The sequence below is a fragment of the Candoia aspera genome, chromosome 1 (assembly GCF_035149785.1).
Source record: "Candoia aspera isolate rCanAsp1 chromosome 1, rCanAsp1.hap2, whole genome shotgun sequence".
NCBI lineage: Eukaryota > Metazoa > Chordata > Lepidosauria > Squamata > Boidae > Candoia > Candoia aspera.
Window position 1 is genome coordinate 324,099,104 of NC_086153.1, and position 22,861 is coordinate 324,121,964.

At 43.1% G+C, this 22,861-nt stretch overlaps 1 protein-coding gene across 1 annotated transcript; it reads left to right on the forward strand.

Annotated features, from left to right (window-relative positions):
- The first annotated feature begins 5,820 nt into the window (after positions 1 to 5,820).
- On the forward strand, positions 5,821 to 16,122 carry PTGDR (prostaglandin D2 receptor). The gene is made up of 2 exons (XM_063294031.1): positions 5,821 to 6,721; positions 15,647 to 16,122. The coding sequence occupies exons 1-2, from the start codon at positions 5,846 to 5,848 to the stop codon at positions 15,878 to 15,880; spliced, it is 1,110 nt and encodes a 369-aa protein (XP_063150101.1). The 5' UTR covers positions 5,821 to 5,845; the 3' UTR covers positions 15,881 to 16,122.
- Positions 16,123 to 22,861: the final 6,739 nt, after the last annotated feature.

The following is a 22,861-nucleotide window of genomic DNA, read 5'->3' on the forward strand; positions in this document are numbered from 1 at the left end:
TTTGCACCAAAGAGCTGGCATGAGGAGTATAACCACTTTCAGAACACCCATTTATCATGGGCACACATACAAAGTAGAGGGTTCAAGCCTCCTTTCACTTTGATTTCCTAATGATGCTTGAGGTTTATCCAGTGCCCAGAAGCATCCTTGGAAATAAAGGGTATGCTTAAGGCTGATAGTTTCTCTTGCAACATGCTTGCTTCCTACTTGTTTAAAAAATTCTAATAAAATAAAATTAGGAGAGGCGTGGAACTTCCCAATGCCAAGGGAAGTTTTTGTCCTTACCTTCGCATTCATGGGTACCACACTGGGGTGTTAGGATTTAGAAATGGCCAGGTTAAACATGACTAATCAGTTTGACCTATTCTCACTCTCATAGAATTGGAAGGTAACTCAGAGGTCATCTAACCCAACCCCCAGCTCAATTCAGGATCTGCTACAGCATTTCAGATAGATGACTATCCAGCCTCTATCGGAAGTCCTCTAGTGAAAACATACCACTTCATGAGGCAACCTATACTGCTGCTTGAAAGCTCTTATGGTCAGGAAGTTCTTTTAATACCTTACCTACATTTATTTATTTCCTTGCAAATGTATTTCCCTGCAAATCCCATTGGTTCTGATTTTGCCCTCTGGGGCAACAGAAAGCAAATTCACTCTTTATTCTATACAACACCCAGTAAGATATCTGAAGATTGCTATCATCTCTCTCCTAAGTCTTCTTTTCTGCAGGCTAAACATACTGTTGTTTTAACTATTCCTCATAGGATTTGGGTTTCCAATCCCCCCATCTGTTAATTCTCTTTGGCAAGCTGGACAGATGTAGATAAACAAGCATAGGAGGACTTCTGATTTATTGTAGAAAAGCTAAAAGGCCATTATGAAAGAATTCCAGTGGCTGCTGTAAATCAAACATGTAGTTCTATTCGTACTGCAATCCATGTTCAAACCCTTGTGCCTCATTCTTTATAAGGGGCAGGAGCATCTGAGGGGGGTCTTGAGTTCCATCTTGAATTTTTTGATTCCCCCTGGAGATGCACCTGATAAAGGGCTAAAAAGAACTCTGTTGTGGTGGGAAGGGGCAGTTCCCATCATTTTGGTAATGGCCAAATCTGGTATCAGGCTGCTTGCTTTTGATCATGTAAGAGCTATCTCCATCTCACCACTTTGTTAGCTTTCCTTCAGACTCTTTGTTGATGTTCTTTTTAAGACTATTGTGCCTAGAACTGACACAATATTCCAAATGGAGCCCAACAAAGGCAGCATAGAATAGGCCAATTGCTTCCCATGATCTGGACTCCATGCTCCTCCTCCTCCTACATCCCCAAATAATATTTATATTTTCAGCAGCTGCATCTCACCTGGGTTCATGTTCAACATGTGATCAATTAGAACACCCAGATCTTTTTCACATGTACTACTGCTAAACCAAACCTCCCTCATCTTATATTTGTGCATTTCTTTTTTTTCCTCTCTGGATGTAGGACTTTATATTTCTCTTCTTACACTCACACATCCATAGGTTTCAGTGACACCCTAAGGCCCTTTACTTTCCTTACAATACAGTGTTTATACTACTGTAATTGTTAATTCAGACCATGCAGACTTTGATTTGTATAACATTGGAAGATTAACTGGATATTTGTACTTTGTACTTTTTTCCCAAGTATTATTATTTTCCCAATTATTCTTTCTTATTTTTTAATAAACCTTTAAAAATAATCCTAATTAAAGTATTTTGAGAGCTGCAGCAGTTTCCCAGATCCTGGGCATACTTGTGGAATGGCCAAGTCCATCAGATCTGGAGAGAGAAAATGGTCACCCAATGTACTTTGGATCCTTGAAATAAGGAGGTATCTAAATTCAAGCACATTAAAATGGGTGAGACAGAAACTCCTTCAAGTTAAGTCTGAATGCTCAGGGGATGGAGGAGCTGCAGAAGAGAAGGTCTAAGGATTGCTACATTGGGATATAAGGACAAAGAGAGAAGAAGGAGTGAGGCCACGGAAAATGTTGATGATGAGGGTACAAGATTCCTTGTGCAGAACCCAGAAGTGGATAGGCAGCTAATGAATGGATTTAAGGAGATAAGTCACATGGTCAGAATGCTGTAAATAATGTGGATAGCAGACAATAGTATGCTGGATAGGTATGCGCACAGAAAGATGACATCATGGAAGATGGTAGAGAAGACTGCAGTTGTTGAAAGAGAAGCAAGCACTTCCACTGAAGTCACAGAGGAAGAACCATAATTTTGTAATGTGGTATAACAGATTTCTCCTGCTTGATGACCTTCAAAAGTGCTGGATTTCAACTTCCATGAGCCTCAGGCAGTCTTCCATAACAGCTATGTTTTTTGGGTAGCAGATAGGTGCAGTTTTAAGGTTAAACAGCACTAAATTATTGAATTCAATGGAGATGAATCCCCAGCATCCAGCAAGATTGTGAGCTCAGAGTCAGCCATTGGTTTCTCATGCAGTAGACCGAATGCAAGATGCAATCGAGTTTCAAAGCCCAGTATACACTAAACCAAACCTGCTCTTCCTTCTCCCTTGCAAATATGTTCAATTACATAATTTGCCTTAGCACAGCATTTCATGTAGAAGTTCTTGTCTAACTGAGAAGAACCAGGTCTTCCAACATCTTACAAAGGACCAGCATAGTCAGAGCCCTCCAGATTGCAGAGGATATGCCATATTTTTCAGGCCTCAGGGAACCCCTGCACATTCAGGCTCAAATATAGGCCAGAAGTTACAAAATTATTACTTTCATATCATGCATAGGCCTATATGTATGCATTAACAGTGTTCTTAAACTAAAAATAAATAATGAAACTTACCTTTTAATGTGAAGTTGCCCGAATTTGAAGTACGTTTTTAAATAAATTGTGATCTCCCAGGGAACCCCTAATGACCTCTCACGGAACCCTAGGGTTCTATGGAACCCTGGCTGAGAAACCCTGGGATATGCTGTTGCAGAGGGCAGCTGCTAGAACAGAGAAGGCACTTCTCCTGGGTCCCTACAGTTCAGCTATTTATCTTAACAACTTTAATATTTTGTGCCTTGCACAAACTTTATTGCTGTTAGTGTTTTGGCTTCTGGGAATTACGGGAGTCAAACTCTAACATGTTTGGTGGCCATCAGGTTGGAGAAGGGTGATCTTGGGCTACCAGTTTACCAATATTAAGAACAAATATATTTGTCAAGTTTATTTATTTATTTGTCAAATTTATCACCGCCCATCTCCTCCAAGCAGAGGAACTCTGGGCGGTTTACAATATAAAACAATAAACACACAATAAAATTTCAATATAAAACACATTATAAAACAATTTCGCAGAGCTACCAAATATAATAAAATCCAGATGGCTATGGTCTCATTCAGTCGTTGTATAGGAAGGGCACTTCAAGGTACTAGCCAGCCCCAAGTATGACTATTCTCCTCCCTGCCCCAAGCCCAGTGGCAGAGCCAGGTCTTCAACTTCCTCCAGAAGGCAGGAGCGATGGGGCTAACCTCGCCTCTGAGGGCAGTGTGTTCCACAGGGCGGGTGCTACTGCAGAGAAGGCCCGCCTCCTGGACCCCGCCAGACGGAATACTCTTACCGACGGGGTCCGTAGCATGCCCTCTCTGCATAATCGAGTGGGACGGGCTGATGAAACGGGGAAGAGGCGGTCCCTCAGGTAACACGGCCCCATGCCATGTCCCAACAAGATTCCACCCTTTCAGTTTGGAACAATCTTAATTAGGCGAGACCTATGGATTCTTTGTCAATGTCAAAGCTACACACTTATCATTATAACATACTGTATTATTATAAGCCAACAGTGGATTATCCCCTCCCCATAATCACGCTTACAAATAATATTATTTTAACGAGGCAAATGTAGAAAACAAGTCCAGACTCTGGGCTACATAACTCTACTATTACACTTATAATACAAGACTTCCTGTTTCTCAGTCATTGCTCTTCCTTTACTCATTCTGTGTCATATCATTCATTTCTTTTCTTTTTCCATGTTAAAATAAAACAATTTGAGAAGGAAAGAGGGACTGCAAAGGTACACAATTATGCTATATTTTATCCACTCTGTTACCCACAATCACTTCCAGAATACATTTTGTTATTGAAAAAGTGAACTATTAAGACAGATTTGGATGATCAACTAGCTTAGTTCACGTTTTCTTGCACTTCAAGGAGCTCAAAAACCTGTAAAATCCTGATATCTTTCAGGATTTGAGATCCCTCCAAAACACCATCAGTACTTAAATCCTTAATCTCAATTCCTCATCTAAGCTTTTAGCTGTACTGTAGAAACAAAAGCAGTGGACAGTGTTGAAGGTAAACATTATTGTCTTGCCTGTCACCAAGGAAAGAAGACACTCCTACATTCCAGCAATAGCCTCTCCAGAAATCAGAGGAGAAACCAATGTTCCTTCCAACATCTCACATGCTATGGTCTTTCTTCTCAAGGAGAGGTGGAAAGTCATCCTCCTCCCCACATTGACAAAAGTGGATAATCAGTGTTCTGCTTGTGGCTTTCTTGTAAGCATCTAGTTGCTCATATTTAGAAAGATACTAGATTAGGTGGTTTATCATGACTTTATGTCAGATGCTGAAACAGCCTCATGTGGTGCAGAGTGGCAGGCGGCAGTATTTCCACCAAAACAAAACTCTCCCCCACAACCCAAGTTCGATCCCAGCAGAAGCTGGATTCTCTCCTGGGTAGCCGGCTCAGGTCAACTCGGCCTTCCATCCTTCCGTGGTTGGTGAAATGAGTACCCAGCTTGCTGGGGAAGGTGACCACTGGGGAAGGCAGTGGCAAGCCACCTTGCTCTATAGTCTGCCAAGAAAACGTGGCAAAAGCGGCGTCCCCCCAGAAGGTCAGACGTGACTCGGTGCTTGCACAGGGGACCTTTCATCACCATGTCAGATGCTAAACCCCACTTTAAGCTCCACACCTTTAAAGGTTTCAGGTATATGTATGGAGGAGATCTGTGCTCTCAGATGTCTGTCAGAAGGTGTGGCAAAGTACTTGGCCATCTGATCTGCTCATCTGCTCATCTTCTCCAGTGTGAAGTGGGCCCAACACTGAAAGAGCTCCAGTGGAGAAGAGAAAAGCATCTTGTTCTGCTTGGAAATATTTGTCCTGTGATGTCTGTCGGTGCTGGTTGATAAGATGGTTCCAGGGCCATAGAAGAGTGATGAGATCAGAGCTAGAGGGACACCAACCCTCTGCTCTTGTGGCACTATTATCATCTGCCTTGGGAAGCCAACTAACCCACCACTCTGGCCCCCACTGAGGTTGAGGTGGCCTCAACCTCCTCTGCCTACTACAATCTTTGGTGCTGAGCCTAGCTCAAAGCCTCATTCATTCCAAATTTTGGCAAAACTCTGCTGGCTAATGAAGTGGTCAGTTCTATCAACTTGAGAATAACACAAGTCAAGGTTTCTGGTCAGAAGATTATCTACCAGGCAACCCTCGCCCACCCTCAGCTTCCCAGTCCTTTCCATCTCTCGCTTGCCACCCCTCCCCTTCTCGAAGGGCAGGGCTCCTTCGCCGGTCTCCCAGGGAATAAGCGGCTTCTCTTCCCCCCGCTCCCCGCCCCCCAAAGACTGGCCTTCTTCTGTTAGCCAACGCCTCTCTTGCCCCACCTCCCTGCCCTTCCTCCTCCCCACTCTCGCCCCGTCTGGCGGCGTCGAGCATTTCCTCGTCGTCTCCCCCCTCCGTTTCCCTTCCTTCCCTTCATAAGCGGGTCTCTATCCGTGGTCCCCACCTCCCCCGCGCCCGCCGGCTCCCCACGCGCTCCGACTCCCCCCGCGCCCAGCCCAGCCGGACCCTCTCCATGGCCGCAGGCGACTACCGGTGCAACCAGACCCTGAGGCTCGAAGCAGGCCAGTCGGTGCTGCCCAGCTCGTTACTCTTCGCGGCGGGGCTGCTGGGCAACGTGTTGGCGCTGGGGCTCCTGTGGCAGCACCATCTGAAGGCGAAGTTGCAGCGCGGCCAAGGGCGTCCCCGGGCGTCCCCCTTCTACCTCCTGGTGAGCGCCCTGGCCGCGACGGACTTGCTGGGCAAGTGTTTGCTGAGCCCAATCGTGCTGGCCGCCTATGCTCACAACCGCAGCCTCATCGACCTATGGCCGCCCACCGCAAGCACCGAAGTCAGCCAGCCCGAAGAGGGACCGATCCGCTCCCCCGGCAAGCTGTGTCAGCTGTTCGCCTTCCTCATGGCTTTCTTCGGCCTGGCGTCCACCACGCTGCTGCTGGCCATGGCCCTGGAGTGCTGGCTCTCGCTTGGCCACCCGTACTTCTACGAACGCCACACCAGTAGGCGCTGGGGCGCGCTGCTGACCGTCGCGGCGGGCGCCCTTTGCGCTCTGTTTTGCGCGCTGCCATTCCTGGGCTTCGGCAGCAACGTCCAGTACTGTCCAGGCACGTGGTGCTTCATTCGCATGGCAGGCGGGGGATGGGTCTATTCGGCGCTCTACGCCAGCCTGCTGGGCGTGCTGGTGCTGGCCGTCGGCCTGTGCAATCTGGGCAGCATGAGGAGTCTCTACCGGATGGCGCGTCGCCAGCCCCCGCGCAGGACCCACCCGGCTGACCAGGGCGCAGCCGTGCCTCTCAGACCCCCTTGCGCCTCCAGGCGCACCGAGGAGCTGGGCCAGCTGGTCCTGCTGGCGCTCATGACCGCCCTTTTCACCATCTGCTCCCTGCCAGTGATCGTAAGTAGCTCTGCGCGGGGAGATGGGAAGGGACGGACGAGGAGAACTGGACCCAGTTCGGCTTCGGCGCCCTCTTTCTGCAGCATAATGCGCTCGCTGGACGTCTGGTTGGTGCCGTCGACATCTTTCTCCCCTCGGGATGCAGTTTAACTACCCGAAAAAATACGAGGGAGGAGGAAAAACCTCAGAAGGAAAGCGAGCGCCTGCTTTGCCTTCAGAAGTTTCTGTTGGATCTCGCTCTCTCCTCGTGGGGCTGGGAAAGTCTGCTTGAAATCCTGGAGATCTGCTAGCAGTCCATACCAATAGTGCAGGGGATGAACCTGTGCTCCGCCTCATCCTAGCTAGGTTTGGTTCTGTTAGTGGTATCTGAGGGGGAGCGGGGCACTGATGTCCCTTATTCTCTTGTGGTGGGAGATGGTTGGGCTGCTTCTGGGCACCTGGCTGGCTTGTGGTGCAAGATATTTTCTTTCCTTAGATCAGCGTTTCTCAACCTTAGCAACTTTAAGATGTCTGGGGGATTCTGGGAGTTGAAGTCCACATATCTTAAAGTTGCCAAGGTAGAGAAACACTGCCCTAGACCAATCTTCCTTCAAGTCAGGATATATAGTCCCCAAAGCTGGTCAGATTATTTTTGGCCACTGGAGGCAGAGCACTACAAGCCCCTATTACACTTCCCTAGAAGTAAAAATGCAGTGTTTTCATCAAAACACAAGATCAGCTGCCTGGGGCAACCCTTCTACCTCATGTTACTGTGTAAAGCAACGTGTTTTGCCTGGGTAGCAACATTTTTTAGTGAATTGCTTAGCTGTCGTGTTGTTTTACTCTCTGAACCATTTGCACACCTTCTTTTCCTTCCTCTGAAGTCTCACCCTAATGCATAATCAGAATCAACAGAAAAGGAAGTCCACATCACATAGATTAGTCTGTGGTGAATAGCAGAGGGATCATAACAGGACGGAATCGTTTTAGAAAGAAGCCAATAAGGGATTAGCTATCTCTTTCTCAGAGGCAGAATTTTGAATGAGATTAAGTGGGTGGGTGTTTTTTTTCCCTTTAACATGGAGGTGGGGGAAAATAACAGTACCTTCCTTCCTCCATGTAAAAGGGAAAAAAGCCCACTTCTTTTGTTTCCTCCACAAATTTAACCACAAGGGAGAAGTTGTTGAAGAAATGTACATTATACTTTTCATTTTATTAGCTTGCACATACCTGTAGTCCATTTCTAATTCCAGGTGCTTCTGGATTTTGAGGTGATTTTAAAAATTGGATGCATAATCTGGGTTTTTAAATTGCCTCTTACCCAATAAAGTGGATTAGAATATGTTACAATGTAGGTTTGCACTTGTAGTGCATCTAGGTTCCAGTCTTACGACCTGATCAGAAACTTCTGAATGTTATAATTTAATATATGATTGACATTCAAAGTGGAATACTAAATTTAGGATTCAGATTTTTTAACCCGCAGCTGAATTTCAGATCTGCACAAATTCTAGGCTCTGAGCATGATTCCCAGTCCAGTAATGTTCACTTCCACTAAGATTTCTCATTCTGAGGGGATAAGGATTTATATTTTCCGGCAGCAGAGAATTACTAGGAATAATGGGAAAAAACTGATTTAAATCACTTTAACTGTTTTTTCTCTTAGCAAGTCAGAGGGACTGCCCTCCAAGTCCTAGAACTATTCATGAGGGGTACATGCATCCTAACTCATATTGTACTCTCTAAACCAGTGTTTCTCAACCTTGGCAACTTTAAGATGTGTGGACTTCAACGCCCAGAATTCCCTATGCTGGCTGGGGAATTCTGGGAGTTGAAGTCCACACTTCTTAGGGTTGCCAAGGTTGAGAAACACCACTGTAAGATTTAGCATGATAGTAAGGATGGAGAGACCAATAACTCTCTAGGAACTTCACCAGCAGGAAGTTACTCTGAGCAATTCAAAGAAAAGTCTGTGGCTTGCCGATTCTTTAAGTGGGAAAATATCCAAGCCATGCATTTTTTAAGCACCAGTAATGATAGAATGGTTCATCTGCATATAGCCTGCTTTGTCTCTAGAAGTCAACAGTTGTGAATTGATTAATTCCCGGAATTAGTCTGTTTAGTAAGAGTGATGAATGATGGTGTATTTAAGAACTTGTTTTGGCTACTTATACACACATGCAAACGGTTTAGAAATGCTTTGCATAGCTAAGCAACCAGGCCTAAAAAAATGGGCCATTTTTTTTAATCTTAGATTTGTCTGGGGAAGGACAGATATTATCAGATTACTTGTCCAGGCAATTGCCAGGAGTCAACACTGACTCAAAGGCACACAGACACAAATGGCTCACCAGAGCAGTGTTCCTCAACCTTGGCAACTTTAAGATGTGTGGACTTAAACCCCCAATGCTGGCTGGGGAATTCGGGGAATTGAAGTCCACATATCTTAAAGTTGCCCAGGTTGAGAAACACTGCACCAGTGGGACCACTGGAGTAGGGGCAGAGGCGGCTGCCATAGCTCCTCGGCAGTCCAGGGAGTGGAGATGGCTGTGCGGACACCCCTGAAGAGGCAGCACTGTGCACCCCTGGGCCTGTCACTTCCCAGGCCATAGCCAGCACCTCTGATACAAGGCTGGTGAAGAGAGCAGGAACATGACAAGCCTTCTTCCTGTAGTGCATTAAAAGGAAAGGTGTTGGGGGAATTGTTGTATTTGCCTCCTGTCTCAAGGATGGGAGAACACATTAACAGGGCTGTGAGGCCAACTGACATTTAGAGGCACACTGCCTCCAAACAGGTTCCATCAAATTGTTCTGGCTGAGCATTCTTTCCTACTCTCAAGATTTTATTTTTTCATTCAATCCTCTTACTGAATCTCCTTGCAGTGATTCCATAAATCAGTTATGCATTGGGCAAAAAAAGTCCATGGGAAAAATAATGGGAAATAAGGCATGTTGAATTCTGCTCACAAGAAACCAAAGGATTGTTCCCAGAGGAGCCAAGGGGAGCACAACAAAAGAATATTCCCCAGCCCATTGTTGACTTCCCAATTCCATCTTTCCATCTCATTCTAAAGCTAGAGTTTTTAAGAATTCATACTTAGGATTAAATGAGCCATTACCCAAAACAAATGTGCAGTTACTCTCCAAAGCAGCCATTGTGCTTAAGCTCTCCAACTGCTTTGGGGGTGAGGATATGGATTTCGGAAGTTCTGATTTGTCAGTGAGTATCCTAGTAGGTAGCTAGGAGCACCTAGCAGCATCTGGCCAGTCACAGCTGATTTTGGAAGGTGAGCTGGTTTGACTCCAGTTAGTACTTTTAGGGGCCCCACTTAGCTTTTGGCTTGATTGGGATGTTGAAAAACATCCAGAAAAAGAGAATGGCAAACCACTTTATAATTCTGCTGACAAAACTAGAAGGCTTAGGGTTGAAGAAAGAAGAAAAAAGAAATAAAAAACTGGTTCTCTTACAGTTGCCGTGACCATACTTCCTTGGAAAAACCAAAGGGTAAACCTGAAAAAGGGGCGAATCTGAAACAGGTCCATAAGAATTTTTTTAAAAAATCAGTAGTTTATAACTTAGCTTTCCGAAGGACAGTTCAAGAGCAGAACCCAGAAAACAAATAATGACATGAAATAAATCTAAAGGGCGGCTTTTGGAAACAAAGGGCCGACCTTCATAAATAAATATAATATAATAAATATAAATAAAGAGACATATAGTTCCTGTACTTACGCTTAATCTTTTTTTTTCCTCCCCACAAGCCCACATTCCTCACCCCCTCTGCACCCCCACCACTGTGAACCTACAACAAAATCATTGGAAATTCCATTCAGTTGCGGGGGGGGGGAGTGCAGAAACATGAAATGACAAAGGCAGGAAGTGTGGTGACAATACAATTAGCTGCTTTGCAATACCACAGCCACCACCCAAGCAATTTCTTTAAGACAGGTCTGCACAATTGGTGTCCCACTTAACATAAGGAAATGGATTTACTGTGAAGAGGATCACCCATCACGCTAATTCAGGGTGTCGTGCCAACCCAATCATTTTGAATTATAAGGGATGGTCATGGCTTAGTATGTTGCATAGACTCAACCAATTGTGGCTTGTTCAATAAACCATGGTTAAACAAGCCACAGCTTAGAGTAGCATGTAAACCAGTGACTGAGTCAGGTTTGGTCTAAGGGTCTTTGCTTTGATTGGCAGTCCCCACACTTCAGGAAAAGGGATCTTTCCCAGCTGTGCTTCTGGAATATTTTACTGCAGAGGCCAGCAATTTAACTGGTGACTTTTAGCATACCTGTCAAATGCTACCTCTGAAGCCTGGAATTTCTTTGTATCCATCAGCTAGCCTTGACAACCTTCACCAGAAGCCAGTATGCTCCTAGCAGTTTTATCAAGCCACGGCTACATTTAAAATAATAGAATGTAAGTGGTAGAAGGGGCTTTGGGTAGAATCTAGTGCAATCTTAACCCTTGTTTTCTTGTAATTTAAACCTTTTGTTTCTTGTCCTATTTGCTGGAATAACTCTGAACAATTCTGCTCTGTGTTCAGCTTAACAGCCATTGAGGCAGCAGTCATGTCGCCCTACAGTCATCTCTCCTCCCACGTTCAGGTGCATAATTTGAGGTCTTGGGGCTGCATGCAACCCCCTCAAATCCATGTGCGTGGTTCCCAGACCACTCCAAGATTCACAGCAAATTGTAACTTTGTTACATTAAGAATTGTAACTTTCAATGTGATAGGAGGGAAAATTATTAAATATAAAAAAATAATATGAACTATCTGGTTAATTGAATTCTAATTACATTAAAATTCAATCAAATCAGGTTTAGATTCTGTCCTGGTTCTACCTCCTTTTGTAAGTTTGGCCAGTGGCATGCCTCTCAAAGGCTAAATGTGTCTCTCAAACCAATAAAAATATTGTGTGCTCCTGTTCAGATACAACATAATGCCAGTTCAGCTCTGATCTGTGACTTTTTTAACAGCCGTAGGGATGCTCCCCTTTTCCAGTGTTATTACTCAAGAAAATAGAGCCACCCTTGCTAAGAGTGACGGACAGGTCTTGATCTCAAATCCTGGTCTTCTTTAATGGTGTCACAACATCTCAACCCTCTTGAGGCCATTTAGGAAACAGTTGTAGGTCCATAGGAAGCTTTCAGCTGAGCTAAGACTTAAAATAGACTTGTATAGGAAACGGAAGATGGGTCTGATCAGCATGGTGATGTTACACCAAGTAGTTAATACCTGCAGAACGAAAGAAAGACTAAAGTGCAAAAGGAATTCCGGCTCACAAGGAAAACTGAAAACAAGAAAAGAATGCAGGTGGCTATGGGCAGATCCACACAGCCTCCTTGCCCTGGCATGAGTATAGGCCATTACCTGTTTCCTGAGGATGCAACCTCATCTCATTGTCCACCTGCAGCTGAGGCAGCCTGAGAATGGCTTTGGGTGCTCTGGAATAAAAGCAGTAATTAAAACAAGTTCATGTAATGTGGTGTTTTAACAGCTTGGAAGAATAAACGGTTTATTTACCTGGTGCCAAAAAGGTAGCAAATCAGGTGTGAGGCCAGCCTCCCTGGGAGGAGTTCCATCAGCAAGCACTACCATGGATAAGACCTTCTCCTTCAGCACCATCCTTCCCATTGTAGATGGTAGCAACTGCCATATGTTGGCAGATTTGAAAGTTCCCATGATTACCCGAGCATGGGGAACCTGACTCACCACGTGCAACCCTGTGACCTACTTCTGACCTCTTTGGATGAGCTGTTTTTGCTCAGACTTCAGGGTCTGGAAAAGGAGAACTGTATAAGGAAAGCAGGAGGAAAAAGAGAAACATGGGCTGGGGATGGCATTATCCGTCATCAGCTCCGGCCACAACTGTGTGATGTGGGACAAACTGAAACTATCTGAAACTATCTGCTAAAACCAATCCAAGGGAAGCCTCTTAACTGTAGTGTCAACCATGGATCTCACTTGGGAGGGCAAAAGCTCCATTAGGCCACTGAATTCACAGCTGCTGCTCTACCATCTGCAGTTTGGTGCAATTGTTAGCTGTCTTCTTTGAATGACTCATCAAAGCCTCAAAGTACAAAACCTTGCAGATTGCAGTTATGTAGGCTGATTTATATATATATATATATTTGGTATGGGTCATCTTGCTTGTTGCAGAGAAAACCACAAGGTTTCTCCTGCAAATTCTGCAATTCTTCCCCTTCTGTATTATAGTGTATTATAGATTCTGGCCCAGTGTAGAAAGAGAGTTCAGAAACTTAGATGTACATGAAAATAGAATATCTCAGTGCAGAAGGAGCACATATAATCGCTCCGCTCCTGAGATGCATTGAAACAGATTGCATACAAGAAAAACCTCCCTGCATGCAGAAAACTAGGATTAGAGAAAGATTGTGCTGGTTTTCTACATGCTGGGAGTTTTTGCTTTGGGGAACATTCTGTCATGCCAACTCCCATCCGGAACGCCCATCTGGATTCTGTCACATCCCCATCCCGAATATCACAATCAGTTTCAAATCTATTTGCATTCCACAGGGAAGTGCATCTACTTTTAATGATTATTTATTTATTTATTTATTATTCAAATTTAATTACCACCCATCTCCCCCAAAAGAGGGACTCTGGACAGTTGTACATTATAAAATTAGAAACCATCATAGAGTAAGAGGGCCACAAAAAGAAACACTTCTGCAGACCAGAGGATGAGTGTGTTATCTCCTTATCTGCTTTCCTGGTATAGCAGCACATTTATGCAAACCAAAGCAGTCATCATCTTGAGGCTATCTGTAAATCAAAAGCAATTTGGGGTAGAGTAAGTTTTGCATCCTTCTGCATCCTTTTAACTGGGTAAAAACTTACACTGTTGTTTTTGTCAGTGCAATGAAAACCTGCTGAGAATCACACTCCTAGTGGGCATTCCTTGACTTATTAAGGTGGTGATAGAAGCCATGTACATGAAGCATGTAAAAGCATGTGGTTAGTAAGGGAGGAGGTGAGGATACAAGCAGTAGATTTTCTCCCAACGGTCATGTTCAAGAAGAGTAAGTGAAGGGAGTATTGGAATGAGCTGTGGAATTATGGGGGGGGGGGGATCAGGCCATAGAACAGTTAGACATGGACTTAAAAGGACAGAGTTAGGTGATGTGGTCAAGATGGGCTGGTAAAACCACAAGCCAAACAAGGGGAGAGGAGTGTGTTCAGCCTTTCCAAACAAGTTGTTCAGGCCTTGTTCAGGTTCTTGACTGGCTTGCAGGCTTAACTTATAGCAGAACTTCTGAATTTCTGGAAGGATGCAGAACTTACTATAGCAGAATTTCTGAGTTTCCAGTGATGCCAGAAGTAAGGCAGTGGAGTGAAGGTAAAAGGTCCCCTGTGCAAGCATTGAGTCAAGTAGGCGATGGAGTAGCAATCCCTAACTTTATGCCAGTGTTTCTCAAACTTGGCAACTTTAAGACATGTGGACTTCATCTCCCAGAATTCCCTAGCCAGCATTCTGGGAGAGGAAGTGCACACATCTTCAAGTGGCCAAGGCTGAGAATCACTACTACAGTGGAATGCCAATATAATAATTTCTTACATTTTCTTTCTTTTTCCCCCACGAGGGGGAGCTTTTAAGGCGCAGGGACTTCACAGTTAGTAGCATTTCTATCCCTGCAGGGCAGCCTGCTGCTTTCTAACTCCTTCCCAGCTTGGAGTCTTCAAGAATTATTGGAACTATAACTCCCAGAAGTCCAAGCTATACTGACAACAAAACAACAACCAAAAAAGTTATTTATTTACTTGCACTTTTAGGATTACTGGAACATGCCCCTAAGCCTTTAGAGAATACCTTCTCTGTTCTTAAGCAGCCCCAAGCTGGATCCCAGGAAAAGGAATTATTTATATAACTTCTAAATGTTGAATGAATGGATATCTACATAAATGTGTTTGTAAATAAAATGGTAATCTTGTTATATTCTAAGTACTGTAGTAGTTTTAAAAGCAAGGCACTAGATTCGACAAGAAATAAATTAATATGAATAGCAAAATGAACAGTCTTGTTCTCATGGCCTCTTCAAAATGCACATCTAGTAAAGAATTCAGTTCTACCATTCATGGTCTAAACAAAGGTAACAGATTTTCTCAGGTCAGCATGTGTGTGTGACCAACAGCATTGCTTCATGAATGACCCCTGCAACCATCTGTGCTGCTTTTGTTGCACTAGACCAGTGTTTCCCAAACTTGGCAACTTTAAGATGTGTGAGAGTTGAAGTCCACACATCTTAAAGTTGCCAAGTTTGAGAAACCCTGCACTAGACTAACATCCCCTGAAAACAGTTTGCATGAGTGGCTAAAGGTAGTATCTTTTATAAATCAGCACAGTAATTGAGAACTGCAGATTAATTACAAGATTTTGGCAATTTAAGCAAGCTTATAAGCAGTGTGAAAATTGTGTGCAAGGTGCCACATCATGCCTCCTAATGTCCAAGTTTTCATTAGCTGACAATAAATAAAGCTTCAGAAGTGATTTAATCCATATATCTTAATAGCCTGCCTTCCTGTATGTCTCAAAGATAGTCTAAATGCAAGTGGAAAACATGTCAGCCCTTTGAGGTAAGCCCAATCAGGAAACAGATTCCACAAGAAATACTAGAACTCCACTTTATTGATACAGGCTATAATAACAGAATCTTGAAAGCCTGATGGTGTTTTTCCTTCCTTCCCTCATCCAAAACAGAACCAAAGCAGGGTCACTTTAAGTTTCTTTCTAATCCCTTCTTCCCTTCCTGGGCTTAATTCATGTTTTGCTAACAGTCGCTGCATAGCTTCTCCAAGGCCATCACTGTGGTTCCCTACAAGATCCCCAGGCATTCCTATGAAGTACTTTCATTATTTAACTTCCCAATCAACTGTTAAGTCACTCTTTCTTTCCATCTCTCACCTCTTACAGATCCGAGCATACATTGGAGCTTTTGCCCCAGATGCAAATGAGGCAGCAGATCTTACAGCCCTCCGTTTTTTCTCTGTGAACTCCATTGTGGACCCCTGGGTCTTCATCATTTTTCGGACATCCATATTTCGCAATTTTCTCCAGCGGTTCTCTGGGAGGCTGAGTTTGAAGAAGGATCTCCATTCTCAGCCCCTGGAAACTTGGCAGAGGAAAGAATCCAATACCATACAATAAATGGACTGGAGCTGGAGATGATGCAACTGGACTTCTTTTTGTGGCACATCATGGTCTTCAAAGCCAAAGTGTTGCAAGTCAATGTTTATTAAGGTTGAAAGGAGGGACCAAGATAACTCCATGGTACTGGCTATACCTTCATTTGTAGACTCTGTTCCAGAGTCTTGAAAAACCCAAGATGCAGTTGTCAAAGGATTCATTCACATTAACAATTTACTTGACCAGTGGGGTCCATTTGCACAGAAACATTCAGAAATTTGCTTAAATCTAAGTATTCCACCAGAGATACTGGCCACCTTGAGTTCCAACCACCTTTCCTACCCACAGATATCATTTGCATGCTGCAAATCTGTGGTTTAAATGATTAAAATCTAAGAAGGAGAAGAGGAACTTTCTCCTTATGTGTGAAGCCCCTGCTGCCAAGTCATGGGAGCCGATACTAATTGACCAACAATGGGAACTCATGGAGGACAGGTACAGAATAGGAATAGAAGCCTTGCAGGAATATGAATTAGAAAAAGCTGCTATGCACATTCTTTTTCCTCCCCGTTGCTTTCTGTGGTGGATTTGTGGCAGGTGTACTGTGGGTGTCCACACTCAGAGCAATATGTGCATCTTTGTTGGCCCCTCTCAAAAGAGAGGTTGTAAAGCTAGTGAAAGCCTTGCAAAGGAACAATTCAAATGATCAAAGTGTCGTCGTAGTCTTGGAAAAAAACTTTAAATTGGAGGCTCTTTAAAGAAAATGGTTGAAAACCAAACATTTCGTCTGCTATAATTCTATTAAATAAAGTTGGGTGCATCCAAACATACATAATCTCATTTTGGAAAAAACATCCAACTACAGCTTACACTCTGAGTCCAGGCGGAAGCATATTCATTTTGTTTGTAGCTTATGCAGGTAAAAACAACTATTACCTGAGTTTTGCAACAGTCACCTTTCCTACAAAATGTTCTAGTTTGAAAATGATTTAATTATTTTTTTAACTGTCCAAGAAACTTATAGTTTGGTAAATTTGCAAGATGCTTGATTTTTTTTTAAAAAAAAAGTATTTGAAGAGGAAATATAAATTGGTTTTGGATGCAAGTGCGTATAGTCAAAGCCATACTTTTCATAGTTGTAACATACAGCTGTGAGATGGACCATCAGAAAGGCTGAACAAAGAAAAATTGATGCCTTGGCATTATAATGTTGGACAGAATTTTTGAGAATGCCTTGGAGTGACGGAAGAAAAAATTGTTGAAGGCTAATTGAAGTAAGACCAGAATATTAACTAGAAGCACTAATAATAAAACTCAACTTTCAACATTTTGGACCCATAATGAAAAGGCAAGAATCACCAGAGAAGACCCTGACTCTTGGAAAAATCTAAAGCAGAAAAGAGGTAGTTAGATGCTATTAATAATGGTATAGGCAGGAGTTTACAAAGAAGTGGTTAGTGACCTACAATCTAGGCAAAGTGATGCCTGGATCAGATCACGAAAAGCTAGAAGCAACTGAATGGACAACAACATGCAGGTCATCAAATGTTCTGAACCTTACACAGATGTTCATCATGAGATCTCCTGTTGCTCTGCCTGGCCCATCAGGAGCCAAGCTGATTCAGTGGCAGAAAAAAATGCACTGAATATTTTGGTACATGCATATGCTCTTTACAGTTTGGATGCCTTTCTGGGATTGCCCCACCTCAGAATGGGTATGTTAGAGGTGGCAGGAGCTGAAGGAAGGGCAACTCAAGTGTAACACCTTCCTCAGAATAACAGTTACAGTAGCTGTGACTTTGTATGCAAAGTTTCGGACTGCAACTCTCTGCAGCTCCTTAGACCTGGGATTGCAGCTGCTTTCCTGAGCTGTATTGGAATTCCAGGAAAAGATGCATTTGGTGTAAGGATTGGCACAAAGAACAGATTCTCCCCTCTCCAGTGTGCTCTGAAATGCCTTTCTGCTTTCAAATCCTAAGCTCTGCAGAGCCCTAGTTTCCAATTTCAAAAAAAAAAAAAAATTAAGGGAGCAGTGTTGTTCTCCCTAGAATGAGAGCTGATGGGCCCTAACTAGCAGTTCCAGAGACATTTACCAGTGGAGGTGGGGAAATGCTGGCACAGTGGAAAATCTCTGCTAGAGACATCCATCAACCGGCCCTTCCCAGTTCAGTGTCCAGAAGTTCTGTTTCTTTCCCCCAGCAGTGGAAGCTAAAGATGCTGGGCACATTAAGAGTCACTGTGGATCATACTCTCCTCCATTGTCCCATCCTTCACCATATGTGCAAACAGGCCTAGATGGGAAGCAGCAACACCGTGCTTGCAAGGAGCAAGTGTCTATCCACTTTCCCCTCAACTGGCACCAGCAGTCCACCCAAAGTTAAAATTCAAATAATAAAAATATTGAAATGATTCAAATCTGGCAAATCACTGAGACTTTGCATGAAAACCTGTTAAGAATTTGGCACTGTTGCACCAACTCTTGTAAGATCTCAAAATGAAATCACCAATATATTGCAATATCTGCTGAATTCATGAAATATGGGATGGTGAGTTTGTTTGTTTTTATAAGGGAAACCTGAGGCGACATGTAAAAGTGTATGATAACACCTGGGTTCTTAAATGTTTGCCGTTTCTTCACCTTACTAATTCCCTGCCATCGGTGGTCCGTGGGAATGCTGTGTGAGCGCAGGCCCAGAACTTGATAAATATGAAGAAAAAAACCTGCCTCTCTTCTTTTTGACTGCAGCAAGTTTGGGATGCACCAATGTTCATCGTGGGATCTCCTATTGCTCTGCCTGGCCCACTCCCATTTCTCTGGCAGTGCATCCTATTGAACACAACAGAAATTGACCTCCAGGTGGGCCTGTAAAAGATCGCACTGGACAAAATCGAAGAGATAGCAGAATTATTCCCTTTCAGCCAGTCATAACCATTAGAACATTTGGATGTCAACTTGATACAAAAAAAAAACCTATTGTTTTTCACACAATTCATTATCGTGAGTTTTTTTTAAAGAATAGGATTAAATTACAGAAGTCACATACAGAGCCTACTGTACATTGATACCTCTGGATTTCCTGGGCACATCTGGCTGGACATTTTGATTAAGTGTTATATTAATCTTTAGTGTCTTTCCTCCACTATCGGTACTCTACTACTGTTACTCTATTACAATTGCCCCTGTGCAATTAAAATAGTTATTGTCCGCCTTTGATACTTCTGCAGCTCAGTTATTGTGGAGATATTCTCTCAGAAAAGAGGCAAGAAACTGACAATGGCTGGTTTTTATCCATTTTTATAGTACACGTAAACTAGAACACAGTACAATCCAGAATTCTGCTAAATGTTTGTTGCTAGGAAACATATGCATGCACTTCTTTTATTATTTCCACTCATCTGAAAAGACAGATCCATGATGTTCTGTAACTGATATTTGACTACTTTGCATCCAGCATTTAATAAGATGAGCCAATGACTTAGTTTCCTTAACCATTATTCGTTCAATTGACTATAGTGGCTGAGTGAGGTGTGAAGTCAAAACAAAACAATCACAGGATGGTTTAGCAGAATGTGTGAACCCAACCAGAGAATTTTGCAAGATTAGATATTTAATATTTAGCCTCTATTGTAACATGAGTGCCTGAGAGCGTTCCAGGTTTTGCTAAATGTCTAATAATAAAAAATGCATCTTGCTGTTAAATTGTCAGAGGCAAGCCAAATGCTTAAGCATGAAAAATGTTCTAGGTTTGATCCAGCAGTTGCACATATCTGGATAACCACTAGATGGCAGGCAAGAGTTAGAAAACCACTAACTAATAATCATCTGGTTGACCAATAGTTTCAAAGAGGGGAAAATATCTATTGATCAAGAGTACAACAAAACAAAAAAGAAAAAAAAATGTAATGCATGGAGTAACCAGACTGTTGGGCATGTCACTTGGGGAAAGCTTTTCACATGGTGGATGATGTTGAGCAGGGCTGGAATTTCAGCTGATGGAACCCCAAATCTTGGCCCTTAGAATATCAGAATATTGCACATTAAGTCTATATAGACAGCAGTATAGTACAGACTTGCTCCAGGCGTGCAGTAAGGATGCTCTATGGGGACAAAAAAGATTTGGAGCAGCATAAATTCCTGTGGCTCTGGACAGGAGGGAAACAGGGCAAAGCAGCTGTGCAGATGTGGAATAGGTTCACGCATAATGCTATGCCACAGTTTGTTTCAGCTTTGTTGAACAAGCCATAGTTACACACACCAAGCCACTGATTTACAAGACAAAATGTATGGGTTCCTAGACTTTGCCAAACCAAAAGCAGCTTTATTATGGTTTAATGCACTGAGCTAACTGCATCTGGCAGTGGAAATGAGCTGACTCTTGAGTAGCAGTGGGAATGCTCTGCTTCTTTCTGCTCATGCAGGAGGTACATGGGGAGCCTGCATGAGGGATTGGAGGCAAGGCTCTTTGTTTTCCTGTTGACCTTTTGAATAAATGCTACTATATCATGCTAAAGGAAAAAATGTATACCTATCACATTTAATTAAGGGGCAAAAATATATACATGATATGGAGGTTGAATGAAAAGTAATGCCTCTGGTGTTATAAATTGCCAAAATATGGCAGTAGTCATGCACAAGAAGCTCCTATGTGTTCTTTATCATTTGTTCTTTCACTTTGGTTAGTGAGCAGTTCCTACTGGAAAAGACGGTGTTGCTGTAGTTTGTGAAATGGAAGCCTGCAGTCGGTCATCAATGCTCTATGACTGAAATCTTGATTGCTGGAAGAGTCCCTCCAATTGAATTTCACCACTGAATGCAGAACATTTATGGTGATTATTCTGTTGACATGAGTAATGCGCATTGCTGGGCCAAACATATATACAGACAGTGAATCAGAAAGAGCAATCGGGTTTCACATAAGAAAAGTTGATGAATTGATAAAGGACAATCACTCAAAGGGAAACTGCTGTCAAGCCTGGCATTTCACAGAAGCACGTGAGTCATTACTAATGTTCACACTGAAATCCAAAGGTATGTGCATGATGGGTTGCTTGCATGCTGATGGCAGAGTTGAAACTAAAAAGTTGAAATTTGCTAGCAGTTGTCATGCTATGAGAATGAAGGCGAAGAATATGTTCACAGCATTATGACAGCTGACAAAATACGGACTCATCACAAAAGGTGCATGGAATATCAGAAAGGTTCACCTGTGAAAACAAAATTCAAAGCCCAGACATTACCAGGAAAACTCATGGTTGCAGCTTTGGGGGGATGCAGATAGCTATATTCACATAGATTTTTAAACCCAGTACCACTGTCAGCAAAGAACACTATGTTGCAGCACTCAAAACTTGAAACTATGATTAACTAAAGTTTGGAACTTTTGCTGCAACATAACAATGCCAGGCCTTGCACTTCACAAGTCACTCAAGAGGCAGTTGCAAAGTTGGATCTATCTTTCCCATCCGCCATAGAGTCCAAACTTGGCACCATGCAACTTCCTCCTTTTCCCAAAATTAGAAGAATACCTTTATGGGCATCTGTTTGACTCAAATGAAGAGGTGGAAAGGACTGTCAAGACCTGGTTGAAGAGAGAAGGTGTGGAATTCTTTCATGGTGGCGTTAAGAAGGTTGTCCATCATTGGCAGAAATGTGTTGCAAATGGTGGTGATTATGTAGAGAAGAAAATTCAGGTAACCAAAGAGCTGGTTTCAAGAATTAGTTTCCTGTTTCATTTATTATAATACTCATATTTATAGAGTATAGAGCTATAGAGGTGGAGGCACTACTTTTCATTCAAGCCTTGTATCATGTTAAAATTAAAGGGGGGAAATTACTTAAGAAATTGAATTATAAACAAAACAACTTTAAAAAATGGACCCAATTGCTCAAGAATCATCAAAACCCTTCCTCTCTGTTGCAGAGGACCCAGTCTTCAAGTGCAGATGAAGGAGATAATAGAACCCCAAGGAAGATTAACTTCAGCCCTTCACACTGACCAGGAGGGGCTGGTTTTGCTATGTTTAAAATACACATTTCCAGCTAATAAATCAGGGGAAGAGGTTTTCACTGCCCTATTCCTTGATGTGCTAAGTTTCCACTTGCCCTGAGGGTTGTCCTTTTGTTTAAATGAAAGACAATATTCAAAAACCTGATTCCTCCTTGCCTCCCATGTGGGTGGAAACCATCCTTGCTGCCACATTGCACTTGTCTTCTGCCTTGTGCCTATCTCAGTCTATGGCACACAGAGAACAGGCCTAAATTAAAGAGGTGGCAGGTCTGTATTGGTTTTTCACCATTGCTTACAACTGAATCCATGCAATGGGGACAGGCTTTCTAGCATGCTGTATAACTCAGGCCCCTACCAGGTAAGCCATCCAAAATCCATAGCCTTAATCCTAAAGGTGTGATGACAATTTCTTCCTCTGATCCCCACGTCCATCTTTGTGCAGTGCAGTGCCTGCTCAGGGGTGAAGTCTGCTTTGACATCTGCTGCACCAGTGCAGGACATATTCTTTGGAAGTGTCTCAGTATTATGTTCTATTTGTGAAATAAATTTTTTGTTATCTCCCCATTGATTTTATAAGTGCTTTCTTGTTGATCCTGGTAACTTATATAAACTGTGGGTGCTATTTGGAGTCCTCACTTAACAACTGCCTTGTTTAGTGACCATTTGAAGTTATGCACTGAAAAAGTAATTTTATGGCCAGTCCTCACACTTATGACCATCACAATGTCCCCACAGTCACATGATTGAGATTCAAACACTTTGCAACTGGCAGGTGTTTGTGACCATCGTAGCAGTCCACGGTCGTGTGATCACCATTTGCTCATTTCACAGCTGGCTTCCGACAAGCTGAGTCAATGGAGAAGCCAGCAGTAAATCGCAATTCACAGTCACATGAAGTCTTGCTTAACGACTCACAGTGACTCACTTAATGACCTTGGCAAAAGTGAGGTCATAAGTCTAGCATGGTCATGTGATGTCTCACTTAGCCAGTCCT

Bases quoted from the DNA above. Each gene is read 5' to 3' on its own strand.
- PTGDR (XM_063294031.1), top strand. From the start codon at position 5,846: ATGGCCGCAGGCGACTACCGGTGCAACCAGACCCTGAGGCTCGAAGCA. The intron at 6,722-15,646 runs GTAAGTAGCTCT...CACCTCTTACAG, and splicing joins TCTGCTCCCTGCCAGTGATC to ATCCGAGCATACATTGGAGC.